This window comes from Mauremys mutica, chromosome 1, assembly GCF_020497125.1.
Source record: "Mauremys mutica isolate MM-2020 ecotype Southern chromosome 1, ASM2049712v1, whole genome shotgun sequence".
NCBI classification, from domain to species: Eukaryota; Metazoa; Chordata; order Testudines; family Geoemydidae; genus Mauremys; species Mauremys mutica.
Genome location: NC_059072.1, coordinates 178,232,313 through 178,249,001, shown reverse-complemented (window position 1 = coordinate 178,249,001; position 16,689 = coordinate 178,232,313). Strand labels below are relative to the sequence as shown.

Here is a 16,689-nt window from a genome sequence, read left to right as displayed (position 1 = left end):
ATACTGTTAGGAAAGTGAAGGCCGCAGAACATTGTTCGTTAAGGAACGGTGCTGAAGTGACATGGAATATAAACTCAGAGCTGAGGTGTTTTGTTTTTGTAAGGATAGTTCAGCTGTTCCCCCCTGAAACGTATTTCTGCACAAGTCTGGGCTCCTATCGCTATAGCAGTCATGGAAGAATGCATCTGCCCATTTATCAAATTCAGACTTGGAAAACTGTTTCCTACCCCCCCAAACCTATAGAACAAGACTAAACTAGTAACCCAAGAGCAACGTGCCTTAGTACATATTCCCTCCTCTCCCAAGTCCTTCTCAAGGGAACTGCTGAGGAAAACTTTAGTGGTGCACTTGGTCCGTGGATCCAGAAGCCTTGCAAGTTTGTGTTTGCATTTACTCATCAAAATAATTTACCCTTAGGCCTGGTCTACACTAGCGAGGTGGGGGTCGATGTAAGATATGCAACTTCAGCTATGGGAATAGCGTAGCTGAAGTCGACAAATCTTATTTCGACTTACCTCCCATCCTCACAGCGCGGGATCGATGGCCGCGGCTCCCCCATCGACTCCCCTTCCGTCTCTTGCCCTGGTGGAGTTCCGGAGTCGACGGGAGTGCGTTTGGGGATCGATTTATCACATCTAGACGAGATGCGATAAATCGATCCCTGATAGATCGATCGCTACCCACCGATCCGGCGGGTAATGTAGATGTACCCTTAGCCTCCCCATCTCAAAAGAAAGCAAGGGGCTATCATCACTGGGAAAAGAGAATGACAAGAGAAGTCATGAGCCAGGGATGTATGGGAGAAGCCTCTGTCTTCTGAGAGATGCTTTATCCCAGTTACATAGTGGGCGGGGGTTAAACACATGCACATGTGGAAAGCATACATTCAGCAGCTAGGCAACCTGGACCTCAGTGCCCGCCCACCCAACTCCCCCTGCCAAAGAACCTCAGGAGATGTGAGTAGGTCTGGCTGGAAAAAGCTAGTATTTCATGACCATTTTCTAAGAAAAAGTTTTGTTGTAACTTGTGTTTTTTGTTGTTTTTTTAATACAAAAGAAGTAAGTTTTGTTACATTCTAACCTCCCAACCTAAACCCCACTTTGTTTCACTGTAAAAAACAAAGAAAATGGGTGTTTCTGCCAACAAAATGAAATTTAAAAACAAGCTTAGTTGAAAACTGAAACATCTCAACCAACATGAATTTATTTATTTATTTAGTGGCAGAAGTAGTCATTTTGGTCACAGACATTTCTGACAAAAAAAGCCTTTTTTTTTTAAATTAAAAAAGTTCTTTAGTCCTGAGTGTTTTAGGGGAAAGCAGCTGCACCAGGACCTCAGTGTAGATCTCAATGGGCACATCCACAGTGTTCCAGGAGTAAGCAGGTCTCCAGGCCACGTTGTGCAGTCTGGGTACTGCCCAGCGCAGAACTCCCACATGGTTTCCTGCTACACATTCAGCATCGCTGTTTATCCCACCGACCACTCCCCCTCCATTTCAGTTGCCACCTCTTTTGAGCTGCAGTGGGAGACCCAACCCATGGGGATCTATCCCCATGGCCCTGCGCATACACCCGCCCACCTGTGCACGGCCTTCCTTCTGCAGATACTCAGTCCCTGTTTTAGAACATTCCATGCACTCCCCTCTCCTGCTTGGGTCCATTTAAGGAAACGTGGTGGGCTGAGGGAAGAGGAATTTGTATTTGTGCAAACTCCTGAAAATGTGATCCTTAAATGGGTGCTTCAGTTTCACCAGCCACAGAATGGAGGTGCTGACAAGGGAGTTTTACAAAAGGTTGGCCAGGTTCTTGCACAGTCAATAAAAATGGTTTTAATACTGAGGTGCCACCCATGTTCTTTCCGAGATTGCACACAAACACAGAACCAGGAACACAAGGCCCAAGAAATGGCTGGCTCCTTCTTGTTTTGAACTTTGATGAGATCTCTAGGGGTGTGTTCTAAGGCAACTTCTGTATTAGCCAGCTCTCTGAGCAAGCCAGGGCAAGTTATTCTGCCACATCACAGTGGCTCTGCACCCTGGGACCCAGAATGAGAGCATAGCTGTCAGCAGAAAACCTAAAGCCAGAATTCACCTAGAAGTGAGCAGCTCTAGAAAGTTCTCGGAAGTCAACATTAGCCTTTCCTCTGACCCCATTATAGCTGCCACCCTCCTGGTTGCTTATTACATACTTTCCTCACCAGAACTGCCAAGCGCATGGTTAGAATCCAAAGGCCTGATGACATCTCGATTCGACACAGCTCAGATGCCATTCGGAAGCCCCCTCTTGGCCGGCAGTGTATGCGTATGTGTGCATGCATAAGAAAATAAAGCACATTGAAAACCCATATCACACAAAACCAGCAACAAACATTCATCACGATTTCAACACAGTTTACTACAGCTCTCAGGTGTGTTGTATAAAACATGTTTAGTGCAACATAGTACAAAGCTCTTTTAAAAAAAAAAATCCCGAGCAGTTTTCCACATCATGCATGGACAAGTTTTTCTCTTTGCTTCTTGGCTCATTACAGAAATTTAAAGCAGAGAAAAAGTTGTTTGAAAAACTTCATGATAAAAGTTGTTGCAGGAAGAGTCTAGTTTATAAAAAAAAAAGTGAGGGTGGGCAATATGTTGCCAGCACAACTGATAAGTCATATTCCAGGTAAACTTGTGTAACCACAAACGCTGCTTAGAGGGAAATCCCATCTAATGGCCCTCAGGAATGCATCTGCTTAAGAGAGCCAAGCCGTGGAAGGGAATGTTTCTGGCCACCGGAGGTCACTGTGGAACAGCTTTCCATGGAAAGAAGGAAGCAATGCTAGTCAGAAAGGATGGAGAGAGATGTAGAGGCTACTGGGTCAATACAGCAGATTTCCAGTGCACAGCTGAGGAGCAATGTTCTCTTACGGCAGGAAAGGCTCCCATTGATGTCTTTTTTTTCCTTTTAAAACTGAAATGAGTTGCACTTCCTGCCCTGAAGCAGTATGTACAGGAGATTTTACATTTATAAAACAATACCCACTAGCTTTGGGGCTGCTGTTTGTTTGGGTTTTTTTGGTTGGTTCTTCATTTCCATTCTCTTTTCAATCCTCCCTTCTGAGCAGACCCTCTGGATATCCAAGGGAGAGGAGTGTCTGAGTGCATATCAGAGAGCAATATTATACATACAGAGGGGCTGCTAAGCAGTAACAATTTGATGGAGGGAGACACAGCAAGTTTCTTCCTCATAAGGAAAGAGATGTCTTAAAACTAACGTTAGGTGGACTCTCCCTCCAGTGGAGTGAGACTTTTATGCACATGTATGTAGTATAGACACACGCCCCCTCTCCTCCATCTATGGTGAGCTTCTACATTGTTTAGATTTCTGTGCGGGCTCTTCACCTGCACTGAAACATCAGAGCATCATGGTTTAACCTACTGGCCCTGCAGAATTCTCCGAGCAGGGCTGCTCTGTCATGGACCTGCCAGCTCCTTCTCTCTTGAGGAAGGAAGGTCCTATTGGCTGGGAGAGAGCAGAGGCTGCGGGAATGGCCCCTCACAGACACATGGGGATGGGGAAACAGGGCGTGTGGTATATCCCCACTTGGATTTAGCCATTCCACAAAAGACAAACAATGGCCAGGTTTGCCAGGAAGACATCAAGGAAGACACTGAAAGGTCATTTTAGGCCATCACTCCACCCCTTCCCCCCGACATACGCCAAGGATGTGTCAGAGGAGGCCGTTTCCTACACCAGATGTGCTGGGGTACTTGGCTTACTGGGTAGTGGAATTCGGGTGTTCCAATTATACAGAGCCCCCATTTGTTTTTTAACCGCTGTATCTTTCACAGAAAGAACAGCACTTACTGCCCCAGCACTTGTTTACAATAAAGATCAGGTAACTTTGGAGAGTTGCGGGGAAAAGGGTTGTTCTCCTAGAGAAATAAAGCAAAATAACAGAAAATGGCACAAAAACACACAAGAGAAGGGAGAGAGGATTTGTTTCTTTCCAGCGGGCATAGTAGCACCCAGGGAGCAAATCCCTCCGGCAGCCTCCTTGCCTGGTTTCAACTTACATTGGTAATTAGTGCAAGTCCTTGAAAACAAAATGAAACCTGGTCATTAATTCCACACTCCCATTGCCCAGTGTGTGGCTGTAACATACCACCCTTGCAGAACCATTCAAATATAATGAATCCCAGTCAATGGAGCCTCCTTCTCCCCGCTTCCTAAAGTCATTACTTTGGTCAAGCTGACGAGGTTGGATCCAGCTGTTTGGCCCCACGTGACTGGAGCACACAAGCAGCCCAGCCTCAACCCTGCCACCTCTGAGAGAATGGCAGCACGGTTTAGTAAAACCAGGTGGGGGCGGCTTTTGTCCCTGGTAAGCTGGGCTATCTGGGGAGTCTTCTCCTTGCTAGTGGCAGGGCCAGAGCGTCCCATGTGCCCCAGGCAGACAGAGTCCTTTGGACCAAGCCAGGCTGCTTTAGTCCTGACTGCAAGTGGCCTGAGTGTCCAATCCTGTCCAAGGACAAGACGACATCCCCCAAATGAAGCCCCGCACACATGCTAAATCCTCAAAGAAAGGAGAAACATTTGGGATGCAGAAGTGGCTGAACTAGCCTCATCTTCGAGACGGACCTCGCCGAAACCCAGCTGCCCTCAAAGCGCAGTTCTGGTCCTGTTCACTTCAGAATAATGAGCAGCTGGCTCAGTTCACCTTGGGGAAAGATTTTGTTCACTACAACATGAAGTCCAAGGAGGGGTAAACAAAATTGATTTCAGGAAATGAATACTTTTACTCTAAAAAGAGCCCCAGGACACCCAGACCAGAGCGCCGAATGAAACTGCTCTTGGAACTGCTCATGGTGCGACGGGGAAGGGAAGACGACAGTCTTTGGGTAACAAAAGCACAGCCCAAAGGACAACTACTGATGAGAACACAATGAACCCAAGAGGAAAATCCACTATGTACAGCAAGCACGTGGACGGTCCGTCCATCTCTGGACTAGTTTTGTTATCAGAGGTGCTTGAGGAAGACTCAGACCCTCCAATCCCAGAGTTGGGGAACTCTGAAGGGCTGTCGTGGAGTCGAAGAACAGATGCTGAAACAAACTAAACAAGAACATCAAAACCTCTCCATTCCTTTGGGTTCCAGGTGTGTCTTTGCCTCTGTCTCTCTCTCTCTGTGGGTCAGTCTCAGCCTCCTCCCTTTAGTCTATAGTTCCCGGGTGGATGCTGAGGACAGGTGGCTCCAGGCAGGTGGGAGAGTAGTTGAGGTGCGGCTCTTTGATCCACAGCAAAGGGACCCCATTTTTGCCCTCTGAGTTCTTGCTGGAGTTCCTGCTCTTGAATCGCACCAGTAGGATGGTGATGATCAGGATGCCGAAGATGGGGAAGGGGTAGAAGAACACAAAGTAGAAGAGGGCATCGTTGGAGCAGATGATGGACTGCAGAGTGGAGCCTGAAAGCAGACACAAAGGAAAGAAAAAAACATGGAGCAATGAATCTTGGCCATTATCACCACTAGCCAGAGAACTGCCAAAGGGACAGTGATAACAGACTAGTGTGGAGATGGGAAGGCATCAAGGTCAGAGTGGATTTTCAAATCTCTCCTTCCCCTGCTCTTTCCCTGCAGTAAATGTCAGCTGGAGGGGGCTTGTTTTCCTTGCCTGACACTTATTCCTTTATGTTAGACTCATATTCATCTCTGTACTTGAGAGGTGGGGTCAGGCCATATTTTAGTCCTGTTGTGCAACCATTCAAACCTAGAAACTTTTTTTTTTAAATGAAAGTTCAGATTCTCATCTAACGCCACGACTCTGGGATCTGGGGCTTTAATAAAAACACCAAATATTGCAAGACTCAGCATCACAAAGCAATATCATCTCAGGGAAAGTTTCACCTTTTATTCTGTTTATTCTATTCTGAATAAAGTAGCTGAAGCCTGCAACTTTCATCAGGAGGACTCGCACCAAGCTAGCTTAGTATCAAGAGCCTCTGAGTTTGTGGATGATGGGGTTTAGCTGAAAGGAGACAGTGGTAGTTCTGCTCTCTCCAGCTCCAATCCCAAAGGTTGCACTGATCTACCTTCCAGACAGGGCTCAGATCTGCTCTACCACCTATTTTGGAAGAAGTTTCTGTTTAAAGGGACAGTGTCCCAATGCAATACAAAATCTTATTTATGGAGATTCCTATATGAGTCACACCCATGGCTGGGTGCTCTGCTTTGTCTTGCATGGCAGGGAGAGATGATGGAATAATGTGCAGGCACACCACAGCACACAATGCCACTGGCTCATAGCTGATATTCTTAGCTCTGATGCAGCCACACGATTTGGTGCATGAGGGGGTGATTTACCCAGATCAGATATTTGTTGGTATATTTATATCCCATGTATTATTCCATGCCCAGGTGACAGCAATCCTCCTCAGGGGTAAATGGAGGGGTTGGGGAAGGGAGACCGACTTCAAAGAGCAGTGCAGCCACATCTTAATTCTCCCTCCGCACCATACACATGCATTTGAGTCCCTTATTTGAAGAGAGAGACATGAAATCTTCAGATCTTGGTCTCAGTGACACACAGGGTCACTGTGTGTCTCCCACTTACCACCTTCATAGGTCAAGTGGCACCTTTTTTACTTCCCACTCCACTGGGAACAGAAAGGGCAGAGTGGTTCACTAGCACGAGTGCCTAATATCCAGCCTCACTCATGCTTCCACCTCTGCAATCCATTCCCAGATCTCCAGTGGGCATGCCCATGGTGCCTCATTGCATCGCATATTCCAAAAGACAGGGATAGCTCGAACTGAGATTCCCCATCCTCAGCTCCGAAATGGGCCCTAGCTAGGAAAGCCAGCAGGGAAACCAGAAAGGATAGCTGGCACACTCAAAGGGCCTCCCCCCCTGTCCACCTGAAATGCCGGGGTGACAAGAGAGCTGTCTGCAGCTCTAAGCATTGCAAAATCCACAGGACTAGCATCCAAAGCCAGTTTGCACTGTCTCACCCTATGCATTGGGAAAGGAAACTGGAAATGCTGGACAGTTCAGCCTAGCACACACAAGGGGTCTCAGAATAGAAGAGAAGAAAGCAGCATGTGTGTCAAGCTCCTCAAAAGTTCCTGGCAAGTCAGTCAGGCACAAGCGTCTCCCCTACAGAAGACAGTGCAGCCTCCCGCTGTGCAGCTGACCCTTAGGATGTTGGATTTCATGCTGATGTACAGACAGTAGCTTGTCTCCACTGGGAGCGCCTTGGTCACTAGAGTTTGAGGAAGCGTCTCATCCTACACTCCTAGGGACATTAGCCCATGTCACAAAGCCAGCCACCTCAATTCAGTGCTTCTGGCTGTTACTTCTCAGAGATGCAGGAGGGGTCAAGCGGTTCAGTGACAGACATCATGCTCCCAAGCTCCAGCACCTACCTGACTTTTAATCGTGTTTCTGTCTTTTTTGGTTGTCAGCGAATACAGCGCTGGTGAAAGGCACCAGGGTTGGGCACTCTGATGAACAAGCCCCTCCTCACCCACCGGAAAGGCACAGCATGAGCCATTTCAACAGCATGGTTGCCTCTGACTGCCTCACCCCTCACCTGAAGGAGCCTCTTCAAAGCAGGACAGGACAATTCAGTCTCCATGGCCCATTCAATCCTTGGCCTCTCTGCCTTGTTTGCCAACAAGGCGGGCCACTGGTGTCAAAGGTGGAAATGAGTCCCCAGGAACTAGGTTGAAACCCACCAACTCCCGACATAGGGGACACCAGAAGAGAATGACTTTGGGTCACTCCACATCTCAATCTATGGCAGAGGTGAAAGGCTCCAATATTAGTCCCCTAGCATGATGCCAGGAAGGTTGTAGGGCCTGGGAAGAATGGTCGCTTAGATACATTAACATCCACTTCTCCGCACAGTCCCATGCCTCAGTCTCCCCAGTGGCCCCTGCCCCACCTCCCCGTTGGAGCCATCTCACATCTTCTCACCTGTGTCCTGCACGTGAATAGTGACAGTGCCGGACTCCTCCTCAGCCAGCCTGTACCACACCCCCTTGGGGTCAGGCAGCCACTCCTCCACACGGCATGAGTAGTTACCAGCATCAGCAGCACCTGCTTGCAGCACCGTCAGTCGGTAGAGCACAGAGGAGAGCCTCTGGAAGCGCAATCTGCCTTCAAAGCGACCTGCCTCCTGGCCAAACACTGCATCCGGGCCCACGCTTAGCAGGGCCTCCCTTTCCTCCTCTTCCTCCGTGCCACGGCTAACCCGGCCTCCTCCCTCTTTCATCCTCAGGTTGTACCAGGTCACAGCGAAGCGGGACTCTTGGCTAGAGCGTGACAGAATGCTGCAGTCCAGAGGGAAGGGCTCCTTTTCCAGCACCGTGAGGTTGGAGATGGCGGTATCCACCTGCAAGGTGGGATCTGACAGTTCGGAGACATTCATTAATGAAAGCGGAGAGAAAAACAGAACAAAACACTGTCTGAAATAGCTACCCCTTTCCAGCCCAAATGCACAGCCACGTTGGGGGTGGCTGAAGCACTGCCCACAGACTAAACCAGCCTATCCATGGCCACTGTACCATTTGTGGCCATCCTGTGCAAACATACCCCGCGAACAATGCTCCATCTTGATCAGAGGGTTGAAATGGGAACTTTCCTACAGCGCAGTTAGGCCTTGTTTGTGCTACCCAGACAGACCCTGACAGCAACTTTCCAGGAAGAAGTGCGCATATGCATATACAGTCACATGGAAAAACTGTTACATCAGTGTAATTAATTTAGATGCATACAAAAATATGGAACTCCAAAAAGTAAAGTGCTCCTATAGTCACTCACATTGTGTATATTAACGAACAATACTACTCCATCATTAATGTTGCAAATCAACTTACATTATAAGCCTGAATTTTTTTCTCCTCAGCATTAAAATTTACAAAAGCCTCAGTACTGATAAGTCTGATCTGGGACCAAGGTTAATTTTTTCTGAAAAAGCACAAAGTGAACTGGACAATGGGTTCCTAAATCATGATGATCCCCTAAAAGGCGTAGTGTTAAACACTATTCCAAGATTCTCAGGGTTGTGGTTTTCTGGGTGGGGTTTTTTGTTTTTTTTTTTGGGTGCCACTTTGCAGCAAACAAAGGGGAAGAATAAAGCTAGCTTGACCAGTTCCCCTAGCTGAGATCCAGGGCCCAGGACCTACATTTAGTTGATTAAAATCAGATTTCAAGAGCAATTAACACTTGATTTAGTAACATCATCAGGGAACGTGGGCTCTCGAGAACCTACCACAGCACCTCAAAGAGCTGCTGGAGATCTAAGTTTCCATTTAGAGATTTAAGAATGCAGCTTCTAGCCCTTTTCTTTAAACAGACTAAGTTCAAAGTGAAATCAACTACAAGGGAATCTTTTCAATAGAAAAATAATTTCTCCTCAAAAGCCTGGCAGGAAGTTCCACCTCCTGCAGACCTCAGCGGGTCCAAAGGAAACAGGGGACTTCCCCTTTGATCTCTTCCTATGCAAAAACACACCCTTAAGCCCCACTCAGCTTTTCTACCCTGTAGGCCACCTAAGTTCCATTTAAGGGAGCACTGCTCCCGCGTAGACCTCAGGAGGGTTTTTTGGCTGGCTCCTGGGTTCAGGGGCTAATTTTGGATCATTTTTAGTTGGGAAGCCTGTTACAGGTTGTGTGGGGATCTTCCTGGAACCTACCAAGGTCAGCAGAGAGCTCTGATGAGCAGCCCAAGGTCCATGGGATCAGGGAAAGCTCTGAGATTCCTAAAGGCCATGTCTACACTACAAAGTTAAGCCAAGTAGACATCGAACCTCCAATTTAAGCAAGTCGATCTTGCGTGTCCACACTATGCTCATTGCATCGGTGGAGTGCATCCTCACTAGCAGGGCTTGCATTGATGCACAGAGCACTGCACTGCGGGTAGCTATCCCACAATGCACGTAGCTGAGTGGAATTTTGGGTTGGGCTTGCAATGCCTTATGGGACCAAACATTTGCACGGATGTTTATAGGAACAGGATGTTAGCCTTCCATGATGCACTTACCTCCCTCCCTCCCTCCCCGAAATCAACCGCAAACAAACCAAGTCTTTTTTGCAGGTCTGGGTTACCCATGCAGACGCCATAGCATGATAAGCATGGACCCCGCTCAGCTGTACACTGTTGTTGTGAGCATTACAAAGCATGCCTTATCCTGCAGTATTTGCTCAGCCGAAGCTGGAGCCGCCGCATGGAACAATGAGATACCATGCAAGCAGCCCTGCTAGAAGACATACAGTGGAGCAATTCGCAATTGCTGGCAACAGACATGCATCATCTTGACACCATGGAGTGCCACTTCTGGGCCCAGGAAACAAGCACTGACTGGTGGGACTACATGGTTATGTAGCTGTGGGATGACTAGCAGTGGCTGCGGAACTTTCACATGCATAAGGCTCTTGCGTGAAGAGCTTTTCCCTGCCCTGGAGCACAGCAATACTAAAATGAGAGCTGCTCTGACAGTTGAAAAGTGAGTGGCGATAGCTCTGTGGAAGCTTGCAATGCCAGACTGCTACTGGTCAGTGGGGAATCAATTTGGAGTAGATAAATCTACTGTGGGATCTGTTGTGATCCAACTTTGCAGGGCCATGAACAGACTTCTGCTAAGAAGGGTAGTGACTCTGGGCAACGTGCAGGACATAGTGGATGGTTTTGCTGCAATGGGATTCTCTAACTGCAGTGGGGTGATAGAAGGAAAACATATCCCTATCTTGGCACCAGACCACCTTGCCAAAGAGTACATAAGGGGTACTTCTCAGTGGTGTTGCAAGTGCTGGTGGATCACAGGGCCGTTTCACCAACATAAATGTGGGATGGTCAGGAAAGGTGCATGACGCGCGCATCTTTAGGAACACAAGGCTGTTCAGAAAGCTGCAAGCAGGGACTTTCTTTCCAGACTGCAAAATAACCATTGGTGATGTTGAAATGCCAATCATGATCCTGGGAGACCCAGCCCACCCCTTGCTCCCATGGCTCATGAAGTCATACACAGGCAGCCTGGACAGCAGTAAGGACTGGTTCAGACATAGGGTGAGCAAGTGCAGAATGGTGGTGGAATGTGCCTTTGGACATTTAAAAGGTCGCTAGCGTTGTTTGCTTACGAGGTTAGACCTCAGTGAAAGTAATATCCCCACTGTTATTACTGCCTGCTCTGTGCACCATAATATCTGTAAAACAAAGTGAGAAAAGTTTCTGGTGGGGTGGGGAGTTTAGGCAGATCACCTGGCAGGCAATCTTGAGCAGCCAGACACCAGGGCAATAAGAAGAGCATACTGAGGGGCGCTGCATCTTTGTGAGGCTTTGAAAACCAGTTTCAGCAATGAGCCAGAGTAATGTGACACTTATTTGTGTTGTTCCTTACCAAACTGTCCACTTCATTGCATTTTCTCCCTGTAAATTCCACCCCCACTAACCACTGTGTGTTGAATGAATAAAGAGCCTTTTCTCCTCAATTTGTTAAGTTTTATTATGTGCACAAACACACAGACAGCAAAGAAAAGTAAGATAACCTAGGGCAAAAGAGCTGATAACGCTGTGGGGGCAGAAACAAGGACAGCTTGTTTACAGATGCACTGCAATAACAATCAAAGGTGTGGGAATGGGCACCTTCTGGTCCTTGTACCCTCCCCTGGTGCTGAGTGCAAGGCATAGCGAACTTTCCTCCCCCGCTTCACAGGACGTTTCGGGGAGGAGGATGTAGCACTGGGCGATGATGGCAGCAGGTTCAGCATAGGCTGCAGAGGGACTCTGGCATCCAGCTGCCTTTCTTGAACCTCAACCAGATGCTTCAACATGTCTGATTGCTTCTTCATAATCCGCAGCAGTTCTTCCTGCTTGGCACGCTCTTGTTCCCTGCATGCTCGCCTGTCGTCCCTGTCCATGTCCAGATTCTCAGACAGTGTAGACCTCCATGCTCTGCACTCTGTCTTGTCACTCTCGAAGGCACGCATTAACTCATTGAACATGTCCTCCCGAGTCTTCTTTTTCCGCCTTCTAATCTGGGAAAGTCTCTGTCCCAGTGTGGAAGATGTGCCGATGGACAAGGTTTCAGCTGCAAGCAAGACAAAGCACAAGGGTAGCATTGGCAGTGCATGTATTGTTTTGGTGCAAGGTTAATTATTTTTTTTAAATAAAAAACCACCCTTCAATGCACTTCCCTGCAAACCACAACATTATCACAACCACTGGCTACTGCAAGAGTTGGTTTGCTGCTCCAGCCATGGTGAGTAAGGTCACGAGGCACAGGCGAGAGGTCTTGTGCTGCAGCTTTTGTGAAGACATCCTTGTGATCACTCGTTGGAACTTGAGAAAAGCCCCCTTGCCCCTAGCAACCTGGATGGTGCTTGAGGACAGGCTGCAGCGTAAACCCCCGCAAATAGTTTGTTTTTTACAAAAGCAGCACTGGGTTGGGGGCGGGGGGAAGGGAGAGCAGACAAATAGGAAGCTGCCCTCCCCCCCTTTTTAAAATACTGGTTGCAATACGCGGTGATCCCTTCCAACCACAACCACGGTACAGTTGGCAAAGCGTGGTTGTATGACCCAGATTTCACCAAACGGGGGGCAGCTTACTTGTTGGATTGTTTGTGGCTAGCGTTGAAAGCTTCCCCCATTTCCCGTAGGTGACCATATGCAATCACTCTCCTGAGAGTAACAGAGGCGGTAAGGGAGCAGATGCTGCAAGTGTCTGGGTACAGACCTGGTCCTTATGCTGCAATGATGCCAGCAGAGTGCCATGGGAAAGTGTCCTACTGTGGTGAACGAAATAAGGTAGCATCTTCCCAGAAACCTTCTGTGAAGGATTGCAGAGTACTTCCCTGAAAGCTTCCTAGAGATCTCCATGGAGGATTCCCGGGCCATCCCTGTGCACATAAACAATCTTTTACGGAGAGCACCCTCTGCGTAGCTGGAGTGGCGATTGATACCCACTACACATACCTTTTTGTTCAGATTAAACCTAAAAAATAATAGCATGTCACCCCTACAGTTTGATTGGAAATGTGTGCTCACCAGAGGTGCCTTGCCCGGCATTACGCTCTGCCGCTGACTGGTCTGTGAAGGGATGGGCTCTAGGGTTAAAAACAGTTCTTGGCTTTCAGGGAGAATGGATCCTCCGTGCTTGCCTGCCTCACATTCTCCTCCTCAACAACGTCCTCCCCGTTGTTGCTTGAGGTTACTCGGGGCTCCTGGGAGGTATCCACAAAGCGTTTTGGGTAGTGGTGGGGTTGCTACCGAGAATTGTATGTGGCTCCTCAGAAAGCAGCATGTCTCTGGGGCAGAACCAGAGGACTGTTCACCTCCCTTGTCTTCTGGTACGCTTGCCAAAGCTCCTTTATTTTCATGCAGCACTGCTGTGCGTCCCTGGTGTAACCCTTCTCCCCCATGCCCTGTGGGATCTTGGCATAGATGTCAGCATTTCTTCTGCTGGATAGGAACTCTGCCTGCACAGACTCTTCTCCCCGCATAGCAATAAGATCCACCACCACCTGTGTACTCTACGCTGGAGCGTGTTTGCGACCTTGGGTCTTCATGATCAGTTGTGCTGACGAGCGCTCTATGCTGATCAAACAGGAAATGAAAATTTAAAAGTTCCCGGGGCTTTAACAGGGGAGCGACTGTTTCCTGTGTACCTGGCTGACGTGCAGTGCAGTTGAAAGTGCTCTCCAGAGCGGTCACAGCGGAGCACTGTAGGACACCTCCTGGAGGCCAATTCATTCGAATTACACAACGCAGTGTCTACACTATCCCCATGTTGACCCATGGATGTTGAATCAAGTGCTATGCCTCTCGCAGAGCTGGAGTACAGAAGTTGACTTTACAGGCCACTTAAGTCGGTGGAAGGGACTCAGTAGTGTAGACACATACATTATTAAATCGACCCAACGTGGTTTATGTCAACCTAAGTTTGTAGTGTAGACCAGGCCTAAGGTTGACAAGGGGGTGGAATAGAGAAGAAAGTCTTCACTCCCTGTGATCCCCTTCATGGACAATAGGGAGTAGCTGAAGTAGGAGGGACTTTTCCCCCTCATTCTATCAACCCTCAAAGTCTTCTGCACCTGCATTTCCCTTGCCCCACTTCCTGCAGACGTTAAGCAGACAATAGGAATGTGGCTCTCCTACAACTCTCTACAGCAGTGGTGCCCCCATCCTGAGAGTCTAAAGAAGTTCACAGAAGTGGGACTCTTTTTTTGTGGACCTGAGGTCTGCAGCATCAGGACTTCCCTCTAAAGGGCAGCAGGTGGTATTTGCAGCTAGCAGGATCCCCTCCTCCAGGCCTCCCAAGCATTGCTGGATCAGAGCTCTTAGGGTTTGCAGGAACAGGACACTTTTCTAGCAGTTCTTAGGTGTTTGAGATGGTCCTAAGGAAATTCCCATATAAGAAACTTCATGCAGGTGATGTAAGGCTGCAAGTACAGGTCAATCGTTTGAGTTCGTGTCCTTCAGGGAGACCACAGGAGGAAATGGAGAAGACATGCCTTGAGATTCTTGATATTTCTAAGATAAACACAAGCAAGGCAAATCCAGGCCTCCTCATAGAGCAGCAAATACAGGAAGGGCAAAACCCCAGTTTTCCTCCTTTTTGCAAGTTACCTATAAGATTACTTCAGACCATGCTCAGTGAGTATTTTCCAATTGCTCACAACTACGGATTCCCAAAACATAAGAACAAAGATTATTTTTCATGGAAGAATGAGTGACACACTAAGTTTTGAGCTTTTGTTCAGCCATTTTTTAGTTACTTGTGAGCAAAAAAAGTTGCTTTTCTTTAAACCTAAATCAGTGTAATCCTCTTCTGCTATCTCCCCCACCCATCCAATGCAAACACACACTTCCACAGTTTAAAAGGGGCTGAAGGGATTTCCTTCTACACTTTGCTAAATCATTCATCTCAGGGCTTAAGATCAGGTCTGGGAAGTTTCAGCCCAAGTGGAGATTTATATATAATCTTAGTTACAGTATTTGTAATCTACATTGTAATCACCTGGAGACATTACCTTTCTGCTCAAGCCAGCTCATTTGGAAAAGTTTCCCAAGCCAAGATTTCATGGATATGGTTTTCATAATCCCTGAGAGAGCATTTTCCCTCTGTAGGGCATAAACCCTCTCCACAGGGAATTACATCCCTGCTACAACCTTTCCAGTCTCCTGACATTATGCTAGCAGCATTGCACATCCCCAGGGAGAAGTCCCAATGAAATATCCTGGGGATCTGTGTAAAAACAATCAATGAATGTATTCCCAGGGGCTTAAATCCAGAAGGGAATATTATGATTGTCTAGTCTGACCTTTTGTCTAGCACAGGCCAGACAATTTCAACCAGTGATTCCTTCATCAAGCTCAATAATTTCTGGCTGAATAGGAGCATTTCATTGGAAAGACATCCTGTCTTGATTCAAACACTTCAGAAGATGGAGAATCCACCACTTCCCTTGGTAAGTTGTTCATTATCCTCATTGTTCAAAATGTGTGTCTTATTTCCAGTCTGAATTTGTCTGGCTTCACTTTCCAGCCAGAGGCTCTTGTAATGAGTGAAAGGCTTCAGACATACACCTCCTGCGGAGCAGGCACAGGCTCTGGAAGGGTTCTGTTCCCACTGTCACTTTGCTGTACATGGCACGAGCATGTATTTGGCAGCAGCAGGGAACACAGGAACTGCTATAGCAGATCAGACCAGTGGCCCATCTAGCTCAGTACCCTGTCTCTGACAGCAGCCAGCACCAGGTGCTTCAGAAGAAGGTCCAAGAAGCCCCAAAAGTGAGCAGTTATGAAATAATCTCCTCACAGGAGAAATTGCTTCCTAACCCCCTCATCAGGTAGAGGGCCAGGAGTTCTGTTCCCAGACTGGACAGGTCACAATATTGCCGTGCTCCAGTTTCTCCATCTGTAGAACAGCGATGATCCATCTTGCTAAACAGCTTGGATAAAAGCTCTGATTTGAATGCCTGAAGAGGCTTTCAACCCATGTAATTATCTCCCATCAGATGCACATGCAAGACCATAAGGTCCCTTTAAACAGATCACGACGTCACACGAGGTCACATTTTAAACCAGAACATTAACAACGTGTAAAACATATGCAATGCAAGTCATTGGAATGATTGAAATGAAAAAAACATCTAGATATAAATTCCACACTCTCCACCTTCATCCCCTGGCTGCACCTTGGGGTCAGGGTGCTGCTGGTGTTGTAAAAAAATTCATTGGCCCTCCAGCAATATCAGGGAGGAAGACAACCAATCCCCAAATCCTATTAGAGGACTGCTGTGTCTGCGGTACCTGTGTTCTCCCTCCAGATTAGCCTGGTAGCAATAAAGGGACACAGAGACATTAGCTCAAGCTGTTGCTGCTGCCAGCCCTGCTCCCCCAGCTCGGCTGCAGCCCATGGGGAGAGGGAACAAAGCAGAGAAACAAGGAGGGAGCTGGCAACGGGCATGAAAGAGTCACACAGCTGCCATTCCCCTCCCTCCCTCCCTACCCATCATGCCCAAATCAGTCCTGAGCTGGCGGATGAACAGGCAGGATGGCGAGAGATATGGGTCCCTCACATGCCCGCTGGAGATGGGGCTGCCAGGCTGTCATGTTTGAGGAGTGCTTTGAGGTGGTTAATGTGCCATTATAACAATGAATAGACAAGTACGCCGTTTCTCACTATGTGGGAGATTTCTGGTTTTAGGGGG

General features: G+C 47.8%; 1 protein-coding gene across 3 annotated transcripts in view; it reads right to left on the bottom strand.

Annotated features, from left to right (window-relative positions):
• Window positions 1-2,372: 2,372 nt before the first annotated feature.
• Window positions 2,373-16,689, bottom strand: part of IGSF3 (immunoglobulin superfamily member 3) — a 149,507-nt gene continuing 135,190 nt past the window's right edge. For 2 of the 3 annotated variants that reach the window (XM_045002017.1, XM_045002018.1), the window contains 2 exons: window positions 7,955-8,386; window positions 2,373-5,442 (listed from right to left, as the gene is read on the bottom strand). In XM_045002017.1, the coding sequence (XP_044857952.1) occupies window positions 5,192-5,442; window positions 7,955-8,386 (683 nt within the window). In that variant the 3' untranslated portion in view covers window positions 2,373-5,191. Of the gene's footprint in view, window positions 5,443-7,954; window positions 8,387-11,510; window positions 12,066-16,689 lie in introns of those variants that run through there. The other variant, XM_045002019.1, reaches the window with a different exon arrangement.